Here is a 24,909-nt window from a genome sequence, read left to right as displayed (position 1 = left end):
ATTGTGAGAAAACTGGTAAATAGTCACTATGTACTAGGCCAGCCTCTAGCTCAAACTAGACCTTGGTCTAACTCAACATATGCATTTTAGATGAGGTTTGAATGGCTCGAGATAGAGTTTCAGCAGAGAATTCTGAGCAAATATACTGTATATGTTTCTGTGTTAGCATGTTGAAATGTCTGAGCATATTATGTTTCAAATGCCTTAAATTCCAACAGCTAAGTATATGGGATGAACATAACCTTCTTTTATGTTGTGTCTGTTATCATAACCCTCCCAAACTGCTGTGTTGTGAAGCCCAGATTGGAGCAGCATTGCCAAAGATGTCTGTCTGATAACAGACAGCTTTGTTTAAAGAGCCAACGGGAAACTAAACGGCTGTTTTTATAGTTGTCTGCAGCCAACTACCCTGGGATATTAGATGTGTATCCTCGTGTCTTTTTTTAAACAACATAAAAAATTGCCTTTGCCAAATGGCACTCTTGTGCACAGTCTGCCACTGTGGATAGGTTACAGGATTTCAACGGGGTTGAAAATGAATAGTAATGAAAATGAATAATATTTTTAGGCACAAATATGTTTAGGCAGGTTTTAATTATGTTAATGCTCATTTAATACTTCTCCTACAGTGGTTATTTAAAAACTTTGGCAGCATAGTTTTAGTTCTTTCTTTCAACAGATATATCAAGATGTACCGGTAATAAAATAACAAACAGCATCGATATGGAACTGATGACTGATACACACTTTACAGCCAGTATAGAATTTATAGCAGTAAGGATTTATTTACTTTGCTTGTAATTATGGGACCCTGGAAATTCATATATTTACTTTTACATTTAATTAAATTCATAATGTTCTTAAAAAGGTTTTTAAAAGTCTTAAAACAATCCAATGCAGTTTCAGAGTTTTGTTACTGTGCTCCCCCTAAAGTTTCCCCCTAAAGAGTATTTGTATTTTACACAATAATCTCCAGAGTCATGTCATTTAACTTGTGGAAACCTGCATAAACCCTGGGTTAACAAATTCCCGAAAGAGTTTGTACCAGCTAAAGAAATGCAACAAATTTGCTTCTTTTCCCATAAAAACTAGTGTAAGCATTCACTCCACCCAGTCATCAAGTCTGTATCACCAAACAAACTAAAATAATCACCAAATAATATGCCTAAATTACTGTTATTGATGGCCAGACCCTTGATAAAATAAAGCATTTTAACCATCTAATCGCTGTATTGATACTTTGCCCACAAGCTTCTTTAAAAGTATTTTCAGCTGTGTGACATTTCAGCTGTTGCAAAAATGTAAATGTTTTACCTCCCTTAGGCATTTTCCTAGGATCACTAAAGACTGCAGTTATCAAATCTCTGCTGAAAAAGAGAAAGTTCCTCTCTACCTTTGTCTAACAACTATAGAGCCACTTTAAAGCTCCTCCTTATTGAAAAGTTTTTGAGAAGGTTGTTTTTAATCAAATCAGTAACTATTTAAATATTGTAGCATTTACCACTATTAAGAGTCATGCAAGGAATCACTTACTGGTGAATGTTTAGCTTAATTGAGGCTGTTGTTGGCCACAATCATGCATTACAGCCTGTTTTTCAAGAATAACTTATATGTTATAACTCCAACATTTTGTAACAGGCACACGTCCCTTACAGACTCTCCGAAAACACACCCACACACTCTTGAAGGGCACCCAAACATTGGCCCAGGTAACACAGTCTATTGCAAAGATCACAGAACATTACACCAGGGGTTCCCAACATTTTTTGGCAGGTGACTCCATGTCACAAAACATTAGTGACCCCAATCACTCACATGTTGTGAAAGAGAGCGATCTCATCTCTGCTGTAACATCCAAATGTCCTAGCAAGCTAATTTGTTTGTTTGACATACTTGCCTGGTTGTTTTGCTACTTTGTTTGGAACGTTGATCAAGCATATACCCAAGATGATCTCATGTGGGATGTCTAAGTTTATATTTACATAGCTAGATTGTAGTGCTGTCAGTTAAACGCGTTATTAACGGCGTTAACGGAAACCTATTTTAACGGCGTCAATTTTTTTTATCGAGAGATTAACGTTCATTTTGGTGTAACAAACTTTGTAGCTTTTTCACATGCTGTTGCAACAACTAGTAACGTTAGAACAACTACAACACCACACCGATCTAGCCAGACCGGAAACTAAACAATACGCACTGACGAATGGAATGGAACAGAACGTTGTGTTGAGTACACCAAAGTTTTATGATGGAAATATATAGTATGGGTTCTCAGCATGCAGAAACTGCCGGATGCTGATTTGCATATGTTGGGCAATTTTCAGCCCTACTTTATTGTTAATATGATGTACTCCTGGAAAGTTCAGAAATGCAAAATAATAGAATTTTAATCATATAATAAAATATGTGATTAATCGTGATTAAAAATTTTAATCGTTTGACAGCACTACTAGATTGTAATGAAGGATCCGATTAGTTACTTAGCTACTTTGGATATCATGGGGGGTTGTCATATTTTTTTTTATTTAATGTATATATTTTTATGTAGCCTACTGGTACCCAATATCTCAGTCGACCCCACTTGAATTTCAGGTGACCCCACATGGGGTCCCGACCCCAAGGTTAGGAAACGATGCATTACACACATCAGCCTGCACAACATATAATATTCCTGAACTAACAACTCCTACAATATCAATAGCTGCTATGACAACCTCCAGTCAGGCTTTCATCAACATCATAGTACTGAAAATGTTCTAGTTAAGTTATGTTTCTGTTAGCACTTATGTATAAGAGAAAACCACCATGTCATATGGAGTTCAGCAGGGATCCATTCTTGGGCCCCTTTTCTTTAACTTATGCATGCTTCCTCTTGGACAACTTTTTTAAGAGTACAAAGTGGCTTACCATATCTATGTAGATGACACCCAGATCGACTTTTTCTCTCTCACTAAATGACTGAATCATTGAGTTTGTGTCCAAGCTTTGAAAAAGTGAATGGTTAGATACAACAACAAAACAAATCTTTAAATAAAGACAGGACTGAGAGAGTTCTGTTTGGGAACAAAGAAGCAAGCCTGAAACTCATGAATGGGGACATTCGTTTCAGTGATTACACATATAGCCTTAATGAAATCAGTATTTTGGGTAATTTTGTTTTGTTGTTTACAAGGGTGTAGGCCTATGTGGTGGATGCTTTGCCATATTTGAATTGTGTCACTTTGCCCTTGATACAAACAAGCACATTTGTTGGCAAGTTAATGGGAGAGACTTTCAAATCATGATCTAATGCTATGAGCCATGTTTTTGCATATTAATCAGTTCTGCAACTTTACAGTGTAATCAGATGTATCTCATGATTGTGTTGTATGTTCTCCCATCAGTAATATGACAATTAGAAGTAAATGGCAACAACCCTTTCCCCAATCTGTCTCAAAATTTGGCATCGTGCAAACATGCAGAATGTGCAGGCATGATGTCAAACTTTGCAATCAACCCACAATTACCACACCAAACAGTCCACAATTCCCATACTGAACAGAAGGCTCAAGCACTTCCATGTTCAGTGAGCAGTTTGAGTTCATAAATAGCTGAGAACTTAACTCAGAATTTAGCTCTTGCAACTATGCCACGTTTTTTACTGTTTCGAGGAGGCATAGGGTCTTGTTGATATTGTTTCGGGTGTAGTCAGGCTTGGAAGCATGCTTTGTCCAAACAATTCAATGTGAAGTGCCCAATTATATGTGTATATTTTGTATTGGTTTGATACAATATATTTGTCTAAATGTAATGAAATATTTAGTGTGTAACACTACGACAAGTCTTGAGATTATTGGAAAGATTGTTCCAGTAATGCTGTTCCACACTACCTTTCTTAAAGAACTAAATTAACAATTCAGTTTATTATCAGATGGTGCCATGGGGTTTAAACGAACATGTTATAACTGCAAGGGAAAGATTATTCTCACACCGGGTGGCCCTCTGTTCTCGTCTTGCTGGTCAGTGACCCATCAGTGTTCTATGACAGGCCTTGTGCATTCTGAATTTAGATTTTGGATTAGTGTGCATGCACATTGCTGTAAAAATGTCCTACTTGCAAAAAGCACAGAAAATTCTGTCAGATAGAATGGAATTATATGGTCTTAACCAGACAGACATGATGATGTTAGACATTAGGTGCAATAGGAGTCCTGAGACAGAGTAAGAGTTGCCTTGAGCATTTTGAAGAATTTATGTTATGTGTTGTCTTTCTTAATCTTCTTCTAAATGACTTTACTCCCCATCTAACCTTAGGGACCAGACTGGTGTTAACTAAACTTTTAGCAAATCCGAAGTATTCTTTGTGCCAGAAAGTATTCTATTAGCCAGAAAAATTGGTATTATGTTACAGCATACATTTTGATCATTTTGAATCCACAGTTGATTAGCAAGACATGGTGTGCGCTGACTGACTCCAGATGTCAGTGAATCATGGCTAAAGGGCTTAGCAAGCAGGGAAGGGATGCTCTTTATTCAGTAAGGGCAAATTATGTCAAAATGATGGCATGTCATCCATAAAATCAATTTGATATTTCTATGACCTAAGATGGGGTGCTTTATTATGTTCTCTCTCTAATTATCTCTCTCTCCCCTTCTCTTGGTACTCTCAACATTGTTTAACATTGGAAACACTGATCCTTTTTAAGCCCAGGCCTTTAGAAGAATTCTGAAAGAACGTCACTGATTTAGTTTGGTGAAGATATACTGTACCATGTGCAATTTTACCAATGACACACCTCGTCCTTCAGGGTGGCACACAGTATGCCTTGGATGATGAAACTTTTTTTCCTCAAGCACAAACTTTTCAGGATGCAACTCCATGCTTTATGGAGATGTAGCTGTAGTTGTAGTTGTACTGTAGTTGTTGTACAGTAGTAGTAGCAGAGACCTTCTAATGAGGAGACATAGCACTCAAAGAATCTCCCATAGAAATGTATGGTGTTAGTTCGCAACGCAAACATGGCAGTCATCTACACATATTATGCCCCTTTCACCGCCAAAAGTTGACATGTGAATATATCGTGCCAATCATGTGGTATGTTGTGAATACGTCGTGCCAATCATTTATTGTGATCTCGCAGCTGGAGCGAGATTGGTGTCGTGAAGCCTTGCGCACGTGCAGTTCTGCCCGAAATAAATGGGTTGCAATATGGCCGCCGAGTGGAGGGTAGTAGTAGTAGTAGTAGTTGTAGTAGTAGTAGTAGTAGTGATAACAAGAGTTCTGCTTAGAATAAGATGACCAACTAATTCTGGAATTCTTGTAAAATTCCTGGAACATTCAGTTCTCACAAAGTAGATCAAGATTCTCCAGATCCTCTAGTGGCCTCTTGATCAAGGCCAAATGTGTTTTGGAGAAAGCCTGCCTATTAGATTGGTTTATCTGCCTATCACATTGTTTAGGATGGTTAGTGTACCAGGCTTTGGAGTTTGCACACAGATCTCAGTGCTGTTCGTTCTATGTGTCCAGGACCACACAGACAAAAGAAGGCTCTGCAAGTTCCTCCTCCAGACAGACGGGTGCATCCAGGACAGTGAAGCGTTACCCAGAATCCACTGCACATCTCAACTCCAATGCATTGCCCACTGAGAACAGACATGGCAATGAGCTTGGTCCAGGTCTTTTGAACAATAGCCCAAGACTACAAGACACAAGTGGGCAGAGCTCTATCAACAGTGCAGTCTCACCATCTGGTAAATATACTGTTATTTACTAGTACTGACCCAATGTATTTGAGAATATTAGAGAATACACCGTCACGCACACACACAAAAACACACACACACACACACACACACACACACACGCACACACACACACACACATACACACACACCTTGTCTATGCTATCCCACAAACTCATGGGACTCATTGTGTCATTACTTTCCACGTTTAGTATTAAACAAGTTCCCCACAGATTTTGTACATGCACACATCAAATGTTTCACTCTCAATGAAGAAGTCTTTTTGGAGACTTGCCAGATGGTGGACATTCTCTCTCCCTCTCTTTTTCTCTTGCTCTCTTTCTCTCCCCTCCCCCTCGTTCTCTCTCTCTTTCTCTCTCTCTCCCTCTCTGTGTTCTCTCCTCCTTCAGAAAGCTTATGCAATGACGCATCCTCTCTCCAGCTGCAGGCTTGCCACAATATCCAGGCATTGGCACTCTTGGGCACACGGAAAAATACTCTCTCAAACACACACACACACACACACACACACACACACACACACACACACACACACACACACACACACACACACACACACACTTGCAAACACAAACTTACACACCTCCTCTCGTCCTATTGTGTCCATTTCATGCAAGGAGTCTAGTCATTTGTGTGTGTGTTTGTGTGGGTGTGTGTGTGTGTTAGGACAATGCAGCTGGTGTCAGGAGTAACGTTACCCATCTTACTACTGCTGCTTACTCAGGCCCCATTCCTACTCTGTTCCGTCCCAGGGGCTAACCTCACTTCTGGTGTCGACCGCATCAAGATTGTTTTCACGCCCATGGTGTGCCGCAGGACTTGCTCTGGAGGCCGCTGCTACAACAGCTGTGAGAGGGGAGAGAAGACCACTGTCTATAGTGAGAACCAGAACCAGCCGCCAAAAAGCCAGGGCTTCCGCCTATGTGAGTGTACTAATATGCCCTTCTCTTCCTCGTCTAAATGGCTCACCACAATGGCTCACACAGTCTTTGCTTCCAAGTAATTTCCACATCTGTGTCTCCAGAACATATGTTGCACACTGCAAATGCAAATTGTATTTTCTACAGGAAAGTATTTAGGCTACATTGGGCAAAGGGAGATGTGGTAGGGGCTGTCTAGCTTGGTTTAAAGAAAGCCTATGACAGAGGTATTTGTCATTCTTACATTTTCAATTTTATTAAATATTAATTAAATTGATATCTTACAGACAGAAAACAGCCTTAAACCTCTTTGTTATTTAGTCAGTATAACACTATATTAAATGCCATGTGTTGCTGTAGCCTATTACTGTAATGACTGGGGACCACTTTTGATGCCTGATACGATACTTATACCAATACCACAACCTTTAAGACCCTCTCCGGTGACAAGTTTTTAACCTGTTTACAGGGCCATATGGTGTTTTTTTTAGTGAAATGAGGCACAATGCGCAAATGACGGTCTCAGAAAAGTGAATTCAAATATTGTTACATAGAAAATCTAAGTAACCAATGCTGCATACCCATACAGCTATGACAGCTACTGTATATTATGAGAGACGCCAGATGTAGCGGTTGTAGCCAGCTACGGTTTTCTACTTTCCAAAGATTCCAAAGCAGTTGTTGCAAAGCTAAGTTTCACAGTTTTCCACAATTTGAAAAGGAAAATATCAAAAGGAGAAATGTTGAGGCTTGGTATAAAGGACTTGAAGGATTGCCATCTAGAAAGGGATAGATCAAAGTTTGATTCGTAACATATCTTAATTTATGATTAAGATTTTAAGTTTTAGTTTCACTTTCTGTCAGCATAAAAATGACAAAATACAGTGCAAAAAGCAAAAAGTGTTATAAACATGTGAGATTCTTGATTAATGATATTTATTTTTAGTTAGAGACCATATTTGAATAGGATTTTATGAACTTGGTATATAGGCCATATTTGAATAGGATTTTATGATCTTGGTAGCTTCGGAGCTGCATCCATCCAAGTGGCTGTTCAGGTAGAGGCTGGGTTACTGCCTTCAATTTGTACTTGTAAGTTATGTTCCCAGTCATATTTCCCAGTTATGAGCAAGACATTTCAATTGGGATGCCTCTTGAAGTTGTAATTCCTACTTTTCAGCTCGTTTGAACCCCCCGAGTTCAAATGTTCAAGATGGCTGCACCCATTAATAAGTAATGAAATATGTACTGTTTATCAGCAGTCCAATTTGTGTCTCATTAAATCAGTCGTAGAAACACTAGTGTCCAATGTCTCTCTTGCCATGGCGTACTGTTTCGTTATGGTTTTCTAAGGAGTAACCCTTTGATAGGTAAAACAGGGGAGAGCTGGGAGCAGAGAATTTAATCTAATTTAACATAATTACAGAAAGCATTATTAACATTGAAAGCCATTATTCTGTGTATCAGCATTAATCCCACACCTGTCATTCGGCCGCCCTTTTTAACTCACAGCACTATAAAACCCCTAAAACCGGACAAAAATCACAGCTCCCAATGCATTTCTATGGAGCCTTGAGCTGAAGTTGACAGTGTCTGCCTGCGCAGAGCTATTGGACTGCCATTGGCTCAACTGTGTTCGATGGGCAGGGCTTGCTATCGGTCAGTTGCCAATTACCACTTATGAAACACTTGGAATGCAGCACAACTTTCTTTTTGAATACTTTATGTGGCAATTGGTGAAGCTCTACGTCCCTCTTGGTCATTTTAGGAATGGCCATTTTTAAATGATCTGATACCGTCTGTTTCCCAGTTTTAAAGATAACATAGAACGGACTGTGGCTTTGTTGAATACGTGGAGTGCATGGCCACAAAGCTAACATTAACCGGAAACACGGTTGTTTCGAACCTCATTTGTGAATCTCAGACTTTGAAATGACACAAAAAAATGGATGAATCTGAACAAAGACAGTGTGTGACCTGATGCAAATACAGACCACCACCCCTCTCACCCCCCCTCCCTCCCCCCCATATGTAACATTACCACTTCGAGTTGGAGATTCAAGTAGAAGTTGCTGAAGGCAGCCAATCAGAGTGAAGCACACTTAATTATCCATGCCAGATAAGCATGAGGTGGTACTAGATATCTGCTAAAATGGGCCATTTTATTCCCCATTCTAATTATAGGTTTGTAAATGGGCTTGTAAAATAGCACCTGAGCATGTTGTTGACAGACCAAAGTTGCATACCTTCTATGTTAAAATACTCGGTTCATCCATTCTATGTCATCTTTAAAACAGCTAAGCTGTTAAAAATAAAGTACGATTGTCTGGATGCAAGTTGGTAAGGCTGCAATGGGCTCAGTCCAGCATTCTCAACAAATTATGGCTCAGCCTCAATAGCACATTCCTGCTAAAGGGGTTTATTATCAGTCCTGCACGATATAGTGGCACGACCAAGATGCAAAAAGTCAACAAATAAGCAGATGACAAGGAATAGTCAAAGGAAAATAACTATTTACAGCACCACTGTAATCAACAGGGACCAGAGGCATTAAAGCTCAGCTCTGTGCCAAGGAGTGCTGGGTGAGGTGAGGGTAGCAGAGATCACACATGGTGCCAACTCCCTCCTCTCTGTCGCCATAAAATATACACTGTATGGACAGAAGTGTTGTTACATCTCCCTCTGTTATAACCCCCTCTCTGTGATGCTTGTCTGAAGATAAACAAGTTATTCTTGAAACTCAGTTGCATTTTCACTCATTCCAACCAGTGGGATTATTGGAAGTGGAAGCTGTAGGGTTTATGTCACATGTGTGATGAAGTGGCATGGAATTTGCAATGAGATTCAAGACAAAATGGCAAACGGTTGATAGCATTCTGGAACAGACTTCAATATGTAAGGTAAACACTTCTTGTGCTTGACAATGTTTGAAGCCTTACAAGTTATGTTACTTTGTCCTTGTGCATGTGTGTGTGTGTGTGTGTGTGTGTGTGTGTGTGTGTGTGTGTGTGTGTGTGTGTGTCTGTGTGTGTCTGTGTGTGTCTGTGTGTGTGAAGGTTCTGTTACTCTTGCTCCTGGAGGAACGTGTGGAGGACAGTAAACAATTCCCTCATGCTTTAGCTATGCCCTCTGAGAGAGGCAGTAAAACCTGGTTGAATAACATAGCTGCTGTTTTTGGCTCTCTCTCTTTCTCTGTCTCTCTCTCTCTCTCTGTCTTTCCCTTTCTCTCTCTTTCTCTCTCTCTCAGTCTCCCTGACACACACACACACATACACTCATACAGTTTAACCAATGTGTACTTTGAGACAACGTGCCCCCTTCTAGGATACGAGCCAGTTTTGTGGTGTAGGCTGTATAAGTTGAAAAAGAACAGTGGGATGTGATGACATTGTGAGGCTTCTGAGCTGCTGTGTCCATAGTTTTGGCCTTTGTCTATATCATGTTTTATTTGTTGCGCTTATAGAGTTTATGACTCCTAACTTGCATGTTGTGCATGTGGTTGTGTGTGTGTGGTTGTGTGTGTCTTATGTGTGTGTCTTATGTGTGTGTCGTACTGTATATGTGTATCAGTGGGAAAAGCGGAAAAGAGTTGAAATGAGTGAGGTTGTTGTCTAAGAATAGTTTGTGAGGCATGCTGAGGACTGGAGTGGGTGAGAGCGACGCACTGTTCAGGACTGGGAAACAGATATGAGGGAAATGAATGGCCTTTGTAGCCATGATTTAGTCAGCATGTGTAATCACTGGCATGCCTCCTGCTGCTCCTCCCTTATCCAATCTCCCGCTCAATGTGAGAGAGGAGTCTGTGCACGCACATGGACATAGTCTCCTTTTGCCTTGCTTTCATCTCATTTTATTGTCACTTCACACAGGCAAAACCTTCCAAATATGAACAAACTAAATTCTCCGTATTTGCTGTGATTCTGTGCCTGTTAAAACACATTTATTGCCATGCTGCCTGGGTTTGCTGCATAGATGTTTTTTTTCATACTGCTGGGAGATTTGAAATTTGGTTTCATGAAACAGGTTCTTTGAATGGTGTTCTATAAAGCTCACACCCAGTTGGGCCGCCAGCACCATTGCCAAGAGCACAGGAGGAATTAAAGGGTTGGGTGGGCCCTCAGTCAGTCCCCAGTTACCCTTACATCCCCTCAACCAACCCCACTCATTTTTGTATAACTGTAGTAGTGTATTAACTTATTAGACATTTGAAAGAAATGATTTTAAATTCGGGGTTGAGGAGCCGGTTCTTTGCCTGGCGTTTCATGAAGATCCCATTCAGTTGAGACACAGGCACCACTGCCAGGATAAGTGGAATTAAAGGACTGAATGTGCTTGGTCAGACCCCTGTTCCTCTTACAGCCTAGCAGCAGCATATCATACATGTGTGGATAGGCCTATTTATGTAAATATAACATTTATATAGCATTTATATGTATATGTTTGTTGTGATATTTGGTTTTCATGCATACTTACATAGTAGGTCAAATACTCAATTTTACAATACAATTTTGTGAAAATTGACTGTAATTACAGAAATATTATGATCATACCTGTGTTCAGAGCATTTACTGATACCTACAGTAATACCATGTTAATATTACATTGTCTATAAGTACTTAAAGGCTTCGGCAATGAGTCAGGAAGGCCGGATTCCAGAATCTATCATAAGGATGTTGATGTGGAAGTTCATGGGAAGTCATCAGTGGTCCAGCAGGAAGTCATTAGAAGTGTAAGAGTGAAGCCTTCACAAGCATAGGCTGAGAGGAGAGAGAGAATAGGCTGAGAGGAGAGAGAGAGAATAGGCTGAGAGGAGAGAGAGAGAGAGAATAGGCTGAGAGGAGAGTTCTTCCATATGGAATTGAAGACATCATAAAGACCTAAAAGACATTTTATGAACTCTATGTTGTATACTACAGTGTCAGATATATTTCTCCCTTCCCTCCAAGTGTAATTTGTGGTGTGATTTTCCCATGCTGTTCTTCCATGCACTGTAGCTACGCACTTTTTAGCCCACACTTATCCTGCCTTGGATTCTGATTTGCATGTCCAGAGGGCAGTTTTGTGCTTTGGGCAGAGCAAACCCAAAATCTGGGCGTTTCTTATGTAAACACCATTACACATGGTCTGCCTTCACATGATCTTGGAAACGATCTCAGTTATTAATCAGTTCAATCACAGTAAAAGTCAACAATATCAATAAAAGATGAAAAAGAGCTTTTCAAGCGCATAGAAGATGGTCATGACTATTCCAAACTTGTTTGAATATACCACTAGAGACTTGTGCAGACTTCTCGAGGAACACATTTCAAGCGACTGCTCATCCACATTCTTTTCTGGTCCTCATTAAAATCATTAGTGATTTGTTTGTCCTTGCATCTGGGATGTCACATTGCAGACAGTCGGTGTCATGCGCATGTGTCAGCCAATGGTGGCAAGATTCTTGATTAGGCCTGCTTGATTAATATTGAACATTCAGTGTTAAGGGTACAGACAATTTGATGTACCTTTTTCCCAACAGTGGATTTAAAATATGAACCTCCACGCCAACAACACGTCTTCCTGTTAATAGGCCAAACCTATTTATTGCTGGTTTTGTTTGGTTTTCTTTCTTTCTTTCGCTTGCCAAAATGTGATGTTATATACTGTGTATGATAGATACACGTGAACGTGTTCATTTTAGGCTATATGTAATACAGATTTGGCAAACTGTGGCAAGAAATTTGACCTTCTCTCTCTCTCTGTGTGCGTGTGTGTGTGTTTGTGTTTCTCTTTTATCCAGTCTTCTGTCAAATACCCTGTCTGAACGGTGGCCGGTGTATTGGTCAGAACCAATGCTGGTGTCCGTCCAACTCCACTGGGAAGTTCTGTCACCTGCCAGCTCCGCCTCCAAGCAGAGCCACTATCCAGGGATCCAATGGGAATGGAGGACATAATAGCTCCTCCCACTCCATGTATACTTTGCCCCTTTCCAACCAGGGAGGTAATTAATCATTGTTTATGTTCAGTGGTGTTGGTCTGCTGACTAGTTGTCCAAAACATTCAAGCCGATTACAGTAATGACTTTGTTGTAACCAAAACTAAATGAGATGTTAAAACTGACCGTATGACTCGTATCGGCCAGAAATGCAATGCCGGCCCTGGCCGTGGTGCGACTGGCTGGGGCACCTGCACATTACGCCGGCGACCCAGGTTTGATTCCCACCCCATGGTCCTTTCCGATCCCACCCTGACTCTCTCTCCCACTCATTTCCTGTCATTCTCCACTATCCTGTCCCATTAAAGGCATAAAAAGCCCAAAAAAAATAAAGAAAAAAAGGAAAAGAAATGCAATGCCAATTAGTGTATATACTGGTGATTTATACAAGAGGAAATTACATGCAGAATACTGGATCAATCTTTAGACAAATTCCCTAATGTCAAACGCCAAGCTCATAACCTTATACTGAAGTCCCTCAGATCCTCAGGGACCTTCACCAACTCATCATCAACTCAAGATAAAACTCTTCAGCACTTCTGAATCTTGTCAGTATATTGCTGTTAAAAGCCCTACACAAAGCAGTGCAAACTGGCTCTAACCAGGAGAGATTAGTGAGAGGCGCTGATGCACACCTGTGCAGGATAAAAAAAAAAAGCACATCTGTCTTATCTGTAGTATGAGAAACATCTGTCTCATTTGTCCTCAGTGGATGCTTTATGGAATAGTACCCACAAAATTCCATTTGGCTCTTTAACAGTGAGGAGGTGACTCCTGCATGCTGGTATTTTCAGCAAGGTTTTAAAGAAACATATGTCTGTTTTGTTCCTCCACTCACACACTTCTCCTGCCAGAGACATTAACTTGATATTGAAAAGTACTTACACTGACACAAGACTTGAAAAGAGTGTAAAAACACTGAAAGATGCAGAAAAAAGAATTGAAAGAACATTTTAAAAGAAAAAAAAAAAACAAAGCATTTTTCCCGTGCCCAAAGTTTCTTGCAATAGAAGTTTCAATTTCATTTTTTAATGAATGCCATTTTTACAAAGCCAAACTCTGTTTTGTCTCCAAAGAAAAGGATATCCTCATGATGTGATTCATATGCACAAGACCAGAGGCCAAGGTACTCACAGCTGTCAGGATATCCTTTACCAACCCATGAATACAAGTGTGATATCGCAGTACAGTTACATTAACACTTAATTTTGGCCATATATTCTCTGCCTGAAATAATAGCCCAAACCAGATTCAGCATCAAGAATTGCCTGGTTACAAATACTGCCACTCTGCACTGCAGCCTAGTTGAGTTAGAAAGACTGTTGTGTGCAGTTGCCTGCTTTCACATGAATGTTCTTTTGTACATCCCCATAGGGATGCCATTATACCACTTTTTAATTCCTGATACCACAACTGAGTGTCTGCCAAGGCCCATTCAATATCATCTTTCCCCCTAATTTACAACTAAGCGCTTAATAACACATTTGTCTGGATACATGTTGGAAAGGCCGCAATGCGGTCAGACCAGCTTTCTCGACAAATAATGGCTTAGCCACAATAGGGCCCTTACAGCTATTTACCTACACAACAAATGTTATATTTTTTAAAAAGAATTATAAAAGAAGTGCATTTAGGATGGTATACATATGAGGAATATACAGAGAGAACTTTATCACAATTTACGGAAGACCAAGTAGAGAGAGAAGGCTGAGCCTCGCTGCTTTTCAGTGAACAGCAAAAAAATGTGGTACTCGATGACAAACATGGTCCCAGCTAAACAGTCTCTGTGTTTAAGAATTAAATGAATTAAATTACTTTTATGCAAGTTTCAAAACAACTGATTTCTCTGAAGAGCAAAAAAGACGCTCAAGATATGGTACCGATATCTGACTGTCTATATCACCATCATCAACCAGACTGTAGTGCTGACTTCTTCCCTTTCTCTATGCCTCTCTCTCACACTGTTTGTGTCTCTCTGCTTGTATCTCTGTGTGTGTGTGTGTGTGTGTGTGTGTGTGTGTGTGTGTGTGTGTGTGTGTGTGTGTGTGTGTGTGTGTGTTTGTGTGTGACAGCCCATACGCACCTATCAATGGTGAATGTCCACATTCAGCATCCCCCAGAGGCTGAGGTCCAGGTGCATCAGGTGGCTCGGGTCAAGCCAGGTCAGGCTGTGCAGAATCATAGCCGAGATGGGTCATCACACTCTGTGCAGCAGCGCTCTCAGCCTGCCCACGGCAATGACCACAACCTCATCAACGGCCATGGCAATGGCAACAGCAAGACCAGTCCCACAAGGCCCCTCAACAGACAGAATGGACATGTGGGAAGATGCTTTCAGGAGACGGTTGATGGCCAGGTAAGTTCACTTGCATTTGCACTTCCATCTAGTCATTCAGCTGAAGCTTTTAGCCAAAGCCACTTACATGTGAGGAACAACACTCTAGCTACAGTCCAATGGGAGGCCTAAGATTTGACTATTTTACATTTTACAACAACAAATCCAAGATAATTGTGCCGAAGATTTGAATAGAAAAATGAGCAGAAGATCCAGGTAGCAGGTACTACAGTAGAACCAGATACTAGTAGGAAAAAGAAAGGAAGTGCCTGATAAGTGTGAGTTGGGTGTGTTAGGGTTGCAAGAGGTGTTAGGAGAGGAGGTAGACCTACTCTGGAAAGAGATTGGTCTATTGGTTGCCTTGAGCTGCCCTGGTTACCTGTGGACTGATGTCTGAGCTGCAAATTCTGTCCAGTTGTTGAAGATAGGTAGGGTTGTGTCCATCAGTCTAGTGAATGTGTCATTCAAGTTTCTGCTAGCTGCATGTATGATTGTAGCATCATCTAAGGTGAAACCATTGTTTTGTGCACTTCCATGTAGAGAAATCTGAGAGAAATTGGTATGTGATGCAAAAGACCCAAAAGACTCACAAAAATCCTTTTTGATAATGAAATGCATCTGTAAATTTACAATTTGAATCACATTTCAAACCATTTCCAAATTGCATTTCATGGGGTTTTGTGTTGACCATACAATCAAAAATAAATCTTGATACAATCTGGATGTGCTAAAGTTGGATTTGGGCTGGCAGTCTATGTCCTCAGCTTTGTTCAGACCAAACTGATGCCCATGCTCCATATGAACTCAACTCACAACATTTTTGTAAAGGTTCTTTAATGACCAACATCAACAACAAGTGACTTTATAATAAAAAAGCTGTCATGAGATTTACAGTTACAGTTTATTACTGTAACTATATCCATACTTTGGGAATGTCCTGTTGGTCAGTTGTTTGGTTTGAGTTTTGTTGGATGTTCCTATATAAATTTGTTGTGACTTTTATATGATTTTGCTATTAATGATGACATGCACTTTAGGAGGAACTCTCTCCTAAACTGTAATGTAGTAGCACTAGAGACTCACTGTAGACCTCTATAGTCTACTACATTCATTGGCAGATGATTGACAGTAGCCACAACTTATAACTGTACATGGTTTTCCAGTCTCTCATAGCATGGAAGCCCAGAGAGTCCTCAGCTGTTTTAAAAAGTGCTATACCTTTCACCGGAAGCCCGTCTGCCTTCGATTAACACTTTAGCTTGGTATTTACAAGGCCCTGTGCACCCCTGCGGTCTCCTGTTCCTGTGCTTGATGAGAAACGTGTCATGAGTTAGAGCAGAACGGAAGTCACGCTCCACTACACAGAGCAAGGGAAAGGTCCCTGTGTACAAGCAGAGATTGGTCCGAGAAAGAACAGAGTGGACAATAAAATGAGCACGAGAAACAGTGCAGCAGAAAAAAGAGAGAAAACGTTATGCAGCTCGGTAATACAGTACCTGATGTCACCACAATCCATTTTGTGGCTTTGAGTTAATCTACCATAATACAACCCGTGGAAGGACATTTAAGGCTTGGATAAAATTCATCAGTGTGCTTGCCCAGTTCTGTCCTTGACTCCAAAAGAGAGCATCAACTGTGCTTAAGACTTCAACAATTCCTGTCACAGACCAGAGGTGTCCAGAGACTTGTGGGTTTTAATCATTCTTTTAGTGTTAAATTTGAGATACTGTGCCGACAGTAAACACCAGTGTCCTAGTTTTGTGTCAAAACACACTCTCTCTCTCTCACACACACACACACACACACACACACACACACACACACACACACATATATATATATATATATATATATATATATATATATATTGCCTTCCAAAACCCCATAAATTACAACTTGCTTGCTTGGAATGTTTCTGCAGGGATGTCTGACAATAATCTTCACCCAAGTAGTCCAGAGCCCCAAGTGTCCATGCCAGCAGTGGATTGATCTTTGCCAAAGTCTGTTTTGGTCCGTCCTAATTAGACTCAGATGCTCTGCATGCACACACACACACACACACACACACACAGAGCACAATTACTGCTTCTGGAACCTGGTTTCAATGTCGCACAACTCAACCTACAGCTCAATTGCCGCAACGAGGAGAAGTGACTAATGTGTACTAAACCCAATGATTGATTTGTGATTTGAATTGTACTTTTATGAATGGAGAACGAAGGCAGAAACCCAGATATACAGATCAATTTTTTTTTTTTTTAAACATTGCGACATGATCGCTCTCGCTCTATAAATCAAGAGCAAAGTTTGGAGGTGTGGAAAATGAGCCATCAGTTGCCAGAGACAGAGATATTTCACTCCCTTACTCACAGCTCTTTTTGGAGCCACATGGAAAAAGACATCTGTTCAAGAAGGTGTAATTGTTTAACAACGCTGATAAAGACGCCTACAGAAAAGACGTTTTGTTTCTTGTCCCTTTTACCCACAACCAACAGTCTAAGTATTTCACTCTCAACTGCAAGCTTTGTGTGTTCTTTTTCTTTTCCTCACATGGTTTATTTATGAAAGTGTTTTCCAAACACAGAAGAAATGAAAGAAGAGAAAGCCATTCCAAAATGGCAATACAGCAATACCCATATAAATGTTCCAATACAGGGTTGGCACATACACACACACAAGATGCAACAAGACATTTTGTGTGTGAAGTTTATAGACTGGTATATGTTGTGATTGTATGGTCTCACAATACTTTGTCTTATTTCTTTGTCTTGGAAAAAACATTTGCACATATCATGTGCAAAGAATATGACTGTTCAGAAAAAAATCAGAAAGATTTCTGTATGTCTGACCCACACATCTCTGGATGTCTGATTTTAAAGTGTTATAGGTGCTTGATAAAAAATGTACAGGATCCTCATTTGTTGGGGTGTGTGTGTGTGTGTGTGTGTGGTGGTTGTTGTTGTTGTTGTTGTTTTGTCATTTGATGTTGTGTTATTTGTGTGCATGTGCGCTGCAGTGCGGGAAGCCCCTCCCAGGTCTGACCAAGCAAGACGACTGCTGTGGAAGCGTGGGAGCGTCGTGGGGACTCAATAAGTGCACCGAGTGTCCAAGCAAACCAGGTAACATCAACAGACACATACAGTACTCTCAGAAACAGACAAATATTCAAACATTCTTACGCACAGTACACTCAGAAACAGATACATATTCAAGCACTCTTACACGCACAGTCTTACATATTTCTTATCACATATATTTGTATGTTGAATAAAAAGAACAGGCAACCTCTGCAGATATTGTAGACAGAACCTGTGCAAACACAATCTACCTTCTCTCCATACCTGCCATCACTACTTGATTCAACCCTCAGAGACATACACATATTTACCATAACCCATCTAAAGCTGGTTCTCATCTCCGATCTGATTGAATGTTGAGTGAAAGGGTAAGTAGAGTGTAAGTAAACAGCATACCACACTTGATTATTTTGCATTCCACTCACTGTATATTTAGATTAGAGCTTTTAGTTGCACTGCTCTCCTAATCCAGCTGCTCCTGGGCCACTGCAATAGCCAGGGTGTACTTTTGGCTTTCTAGAAAAAAAAGACATTTGGGTATATTTCTAGACACCAAATAAGGCACCAAATAAAAACATATGTGTTCCATGAATAACAGGGCTGGCTAGGAGCACGTAGACTTTGCGACACTCTTGTTCTAATAGCGAAGCAATCAGAGTTCCTATGTTTCTTCAACTTTGTGGTTCTTTTAAACAAAACACAGCTCTGCATCTGCCCTAAGGTTTCTTGCTTCATACTAATGCTCACCAGAAAGGAAGTGCTCTGACAAAATACAAAATACAAATTTACTGTCTTGTATCACTTCATGAAAGAACTTATTCCCCTGACCAGGCAAACCACATCGGACATTTTCCCAAATCTTACGTAAGAAGTGAGACTAGAGTGCTTGCGTTTGATACCCAGCCTGTGTCTGTGAAAAAAAACTCAATTCAAACTACAGCCAATTCACTATTTTAAGCAGATTGCACTAGTACATCTCAATGGAATGGAATGGTGTATGTCAAATGGTTGATGTAATGGAGCTGATGACTGCAAAGAGAACTTGTCAGCCTGTCTCACATAAGACCTAATGGCAGAAGGATCTAATACATCACTTGCTCAGATTCCATACAATCCTACAGTTTAATCAGAACCAGACACGATAGACAAGACAATACTCTCCCTGGTCCTCTTGCCTTTGGACCAAACGGAGAGCTGTTTCAAGTGGACCACACATCTTCTATGTACAAAGAAAATCACAATTATGTCAAAGCTAGCAGCTTTATCTATCTATCTTTACAAACAAGGTTACGTTTTGTTTCAAGAGGCTCAAAATTAAACCTTCTTGAAATGTACTTATTTAAGTTTAATATACATTTGTTGAAGGATAATAAATTGGCTCATGGCAACTGGGGTCATGTATCCTTCCAATACTGGGTGTGAGATGGAGGGGAGTTTTTTGCACTTATGTTTTTGAAGTTCACAGACATTTGGGTGATCTCAAGCACTTACTCTGACCGTGAAATGATCCTTTTAGGGATTTCATCGTGCCATTGCCTGACGTTATTCTTGGCATTTTGAGTTGACAGGAAATATGCATAAAGAAATAGCATTACACACTTACAAACTTAGGTGGTTATAAAGTATTCATATGCCTCATATTGATTGACACAGATGTATACAGCTTTATTCAGCTCATAAAGTGTAAAGATGGCATTACAGCATGACATTACTTAATGTATAATAAAGTCTCTGGATAGTGGCAATGGTGATGTCAATGATAAGGGGAGCTTTGTGATGCATTATGATACTTAAAACTGTAAACTGACTCATATAATAATACTGTGACACTTTATGCATTGTATAAAGTTATACAGACATATGTCCATCATTATGAGGATTTTATAACCCTTTATGAATGTGTTATAAAACTTTATAGATGCTGGATTCAAAAGTGTGCAGTACATCAACTAAATCACAAAGCCTATTACAGACCAGAGCTTGCTTACACACAAGCTTGTGTTATTTGTGTTTCCTCTGTTATTCTTCCACTAGAAAGATTGCTAGCTCTTTGATACCAAGAACTGCTTCTAGCAGCATGGCCTACAGAACGGGCTGTTTACGCTGTAGCCTAGCTGCAGCACACACAACCAGACTAAACACATCAACCAGAGGCAGTAGCTGAAGCACTCTCTCTCTGGCTGCAGCACATCCAGATCAGTGGTCAGAGATATGTATGAAGTCACCGTCAAAACCAGGTCACTATTTTATAGACACAAATTTGACATTATGGTTTTGTGCAGAACTTTTTTATAGACACTGATACCTGAAGTAGTTTCAAAAGGAACTGTTTGACATGCATACTTGGAGACATCTGCACAGGCACAGAGATAGTCTCTATCTATCTGTTTTCGTTCAACTCTGATGTCTTGAGTGAAAGGGTTACCTAAGCATGTCATGATTCTATCCGCTTGGACCACATGTTCCCTGTCTGGCCCTCCACGGCCATTTCCCGGCACTCATAAGAGATGACCCACTGCTGCACCTAGGGGCAGATTTCTCAGTCTGTAGCACCAAGGCAAATCCTCTGCCATAAGCTGTCTGTGGTTCAGGGACACAGGGAGGCGTCCTGGGGCAACGTCGCTGAGCCTCCTCGAGTCCCCATAAATCAGGCCTCTCACTGGAGCAATTGCTCACAAGTTGCTTACTGCTCCCTTGGGTGAATAGGGTCAGCATGATCTCACACACCCTTTTATCACTTCTCCGCTCCCCACCCCTTTCCTGTCTTTTTCTGTGGAATATTTTGTTGGGGACAGGGGGGTGTTATGAGTTGCCGAACGCTTATTTGACAATCACAGACAATTCAATTATGCTCCCAAGAGGGGCGAAGTTGGGCTTGCCACGTTATGCCGTGTGGTAAGGGAAATTGAAAAACTACAGTTAACAGACCACATACATAATACAATATGAACCACATCAAAAAAACCAGAGCCATATATCTCCTTGATGAGGAGGATGTTACAGTATGCTACGTTATGCTACTGGAATAAAAGATCATTGAAACACTCTGTGCTGAGGACGTCTGCTCTAGTCTGGTGTGTGCACGTAGGCTGCCTGACATGTCTGTGAAAGACTAAATAAGATGTGTGGCTAAAGCTAGTTGTGGGTGTATGTTCACTGTATACTGTACATGTCATAGTGTTAGGATGTAGGATCAAGATGACTTTAAGCCACACTTTGCTGAGAAAGTATTTCCTTTTTTATTTTGCTTATTTTAAGTCAAAGTTTATAAAAGATTGTGAACCATTTCTCTACACATAAAACATTATTGTTACCTTTTGCTTATATTTTAGTGTAAATAAGTGGTTAGAGCTTCAACATCAGGGCCAAGACACAGTTACTACTGTCTTGTCTAGCTCCAACATTAATGCTGATTCTAGTCAGAATGCTTTGTCTGGCTCTCTTTAAAACAGCAAGTCACTCCATTGAAATGAGTCTGGGGAATTTCTGGTGGGTGACGAGCATAGCATATTTTGACGTGATTAGTTATGACCTTTGACCCACTGACACAGGGGTTTCCCGCATGTGACCACCTCATGTGCCATGATTTATCAGGAATTCCAAACAGGATTGTTTTAACCACCAAAATGTCCTTCCAGAGGTCAGGTGTCTAGGTCCTTCGCACAGTATATACATATATTATTATATTACATTATGATGATGGAAAGACGTGTCAGGAGACTGTCAAAAAGATCAAATAAAGATCATTGAGTGAAATTTCAAGCTGCTTTTCTTGAGGAGAGGGCTATATATTCACATATTAGACATTTTCATAGACTTAGACAAAGATTTTTTTCTCATTACACAAACGTCTGGCATTTAAAGATAGTTCCAATAATATTGTTATGTGACACAGGAGATATTCTCTGTTTAAAGCATGTGAGATGTTCTTAGCACATCTGAGCATGCTCTTGTTATGAAGAGTGTTCCATGGTTGGCTCATATCCTTCGTACAAATCTTAGATTGATTGTTTTGTTTGGTTTTGTTATGTTTGGTTTTGGTTTGGTTTTGTTTGTTGTTGTAGACTGGCGCTAGCTAACCCTAATTCCTTGTTTCTCTTCACCAGCCTATGCAGTCATTGCCAACGGCCAAGTGGAATGTCCCAAAGGATTCAAGAGACTGAACAGTACTCATTGTCAGGGTAAGTATATTGGGGTTCATCCATAACTTTGCAAGGATCATCCAGTTCCAGTTGCTGATTTGTTTTACATAAGTACATTAAGGAATGCTAATGCTAAAGGAATCATACAGCAGGAAATCATTGCTGTTTCTTGTTGGAAATAAGATATAATAATAAGCTTTATTTGTATAGCACCTTTCATACACAGAATGCAGCTCAAAGTGCTTTACGTTTGAAGCATGTAACACAATAATAGTCAGTCAGTCATTATCAATCACTTTTCTTCATTGCTGGGGCTGTTTATGATCCACTCAGCAACATATCAAAAATATAGAAAATTACGTCATAAGACTGGCAGCCTTAACCCTCTTACCCCCCACAAGCACGCCATATGGCAACTGTGGCAAGGAAAAACTCCCATATTCCAGGAAGAAACCTTGAGCAGAACCTGACTTAATAGGGGGAGCCCATCTGCTTCTGGCTGGCTGCGCCCTCCAATAGCAGCAGATGTAGAATAATCTGAAAAAGTAGTCTACAGGATAAGATGAGTTAACTAAAAGCTTTCCTGTACAGGTATGTTTTCAGATCTTTTTTAAAAATATTTACTGAACTCGCTGTACAGATGTACAGAGGCAGGGTGTTCCATAGTTTGGGGGCATAATGGATAAAAGCAGCTTCTCCACTTTGTTTGTGGAGCACTTTGGGTACGATTAAAAGATTAGAATTGGATGATCTAAGTTTCCTTTGTGGTTGATAAGATATTAAAAGCTCAGAGATATATGAAGGTGCTATGCCATTCAGAGCTTTGTAAGTAATTAACATAACCTTAAAATCAATTCTATAGGAAATAGGGAGCCAGTGCAGTTCAGCCAACACAGGGGTGATGTGTTCTCTCTTCTTAGTCTTAGTTAAAAGTCTAGCCACAGAGTTCTGTATGAGTGCCAATTTCTTTAGATGTTTTTTGGGAAGACCAGTGAAAAGTGCATTGCAGTAGTCTAACCTGCTAGTGATAAAGGCGTTAATTAGTTTTTCTGCATCTTGTTGAGTTAAAAAGGGCCGCACTTTGGCAATGTTTCTCAAGTGGAAATAGACTGTCTGAGTAACTTTACTGATAGGGGGCTTAAAACTTAACTCTGCATCTAAGATGACACCGAGGCTTGTTACTTTTGGTTTGACCTGGTGCGCCAAGTTCCCCAGATTACTAAGAATAATATCTCGCTTTAGTTTTGGTCCAACCAAAAGTACCTCTGTTTTGTCATCATTTAGTTTCAAAAAATTGTTGCTTATCCACTGATTAATGGAGGTTAGGCATGCAGTGAGGGAGCAAAGGCCATCTGGGTTAGTTGGCTCCACAGAAATATACAATTGGGTATCATCTGCGTAGCTGTGGAAGTTTACATTATGCTGACTTATGACGTTTCCCAATGGAAGCATATATAGAGAAAATAGCAGAGGACCAAGGCAGCTTCCCTGGGCCACACCAAAAGGCAAGTCATGTTTTTCAGATACATGATCTCCTAGACTGATATAAAAATCTCTGCCAGTAATGTAGGTTTGAAACCAGTTTAGAGCATTATCAGAGAGACCCACCCACTTCGCAAGGCGGTGAACTAGGATGCTATGATCAATGGTGTCAAATGCCGCACTCAAATCCAGAAGAATAAGGATTGAGACTTTGTTTGAGTCAGTAGCCAGTCTGAGATCATTGACTATTTTTACTAGAGCCGTTTCTGTGCTGTGATTTGATCTAAAACCTGATTGGAATTTTTCAAGGATACTGTTTTCGTTGAGGAAGGTATTTAACTGATTACAAACAACTTTTTCAAGTACTTTGCTCAAGAACGGTAGATTTGATATAGGCCTGTAGTTGCTCAGATTGGTATGGTCAAGATTTGACTTTTTAAGTAAAGGTTTCACAACAGCGGTTTTAAAAGCAGTTGGAAATATACCTGTTTCTAATGAGGTATTTATTACCTTGAGAATAAAGGGAGCTAAGCTATCATATACTTTTTTGAGGAATCTAGTAGGGATTGGATCTAAAACACATGTTGAGGAGCCGGTTTGAGTTATAATTTTACCAAGCTCAGATTGAGTAATAGTGCTAAAGGACCTTAATTTTGGGGGGCTGTTTTTGGGTGTACTATCAACCATATTACTTGTGTTACCAATAGCCTCCCTTATAGAAATGACTTTGTTTTTGAAGAAGTCTGCAAATTCTTCGCATCTTAGAGAGGATGCCTGACTGAGTGTATCAAAAGGTGTTTGATGCAATAGCCTATCAATGGTAGAGAACAACACCCTAGAGTTTCCACTGTTTTCAGCAATTACCTTAGAGAAGTGGTTCCTCCTCTCATTCCGAATAGCTCTATTATAATTTGCTATTTTTTCTTTTAGAATGGCACGGTGAACCTGTAACTTAGTTTTTCTCCATGTTCTCTCAGCTTTTCTACATGATCTTTTTAGATCATGGATATTTTCGTTCATCCAAGGTGTCAGTTTGCTACAGGGCCTTTTTTTAGTCTTTAAGGGTGCCACTCTGTCAAGCAGAGCGCCTAATTTACGATTGAGAGCCTCTACCATTTGATCAATGGGATGATGTAAAATATCTAAATTTATGGAGTCTATAAGAGCTATGAACTGCTGTTCTGCTCTAATGTCCAAGAGTCGCGATTTGATTGCAATTTCGGGATGAATTTTTGGA

The 24,909-nt window shown here is 40.1% G+C and overlaps 1 protein-coding gene across 1 annotated transcript in view; it reads left to right on the top strand.

Moving 5' to 3' along the window:
- Nucleotides 1–24,909, top strand: part of LOC121693276 (latent-transforming growth factor beta-binding protein 2-like) — an 87,458-nt gene that overhangs the window by 22,444 nt on the left and 40,105 nt on the right. The window contains exons 4-9 of the mRNA XM_042072610.1: nt 5,507–5,730; nt 6,495–6,665; nt 12,442–12,642; nt 14,709–14,992; nt 17,988–18,090; nt 22,155–22,229. Of these exons, the coding sequence (XP_041928544.1) occupies nt 5,507–5,730; nt 6,495–6,665; nt 12,442–12,642; nt 14,709–14,992; nt 17,988–18,090; nt 22,155–22,229 (1,058 nt within the window). The remainder of the gene's footprint in view (nt 1–5,506; nt 5,731–6,494; nt 6,666–12,441; nt 12,643–14,708; nt 14,993–17,987; nt 18,091–22,154; nt 22,230–24,909) is intronic.

This window comes from Alosa sapidissima, chromosome 19 (genome assembly GCF_018492685.1).
Source record: "Alosa sapidissima isolate fAloSap1 chromosome 19, fAloSap1.pri, whole genome shotgun sequence".
NCBI classification, from domain to species: Eukaryota; Metazoa; Chordata; class Actinopteri; order Clupeiformes; family Clupeidae; genus Alosa; species Alosa sapidissima.
This window is presented reverse-complemented; position numbering and strand designations above follow the sequence as displayed.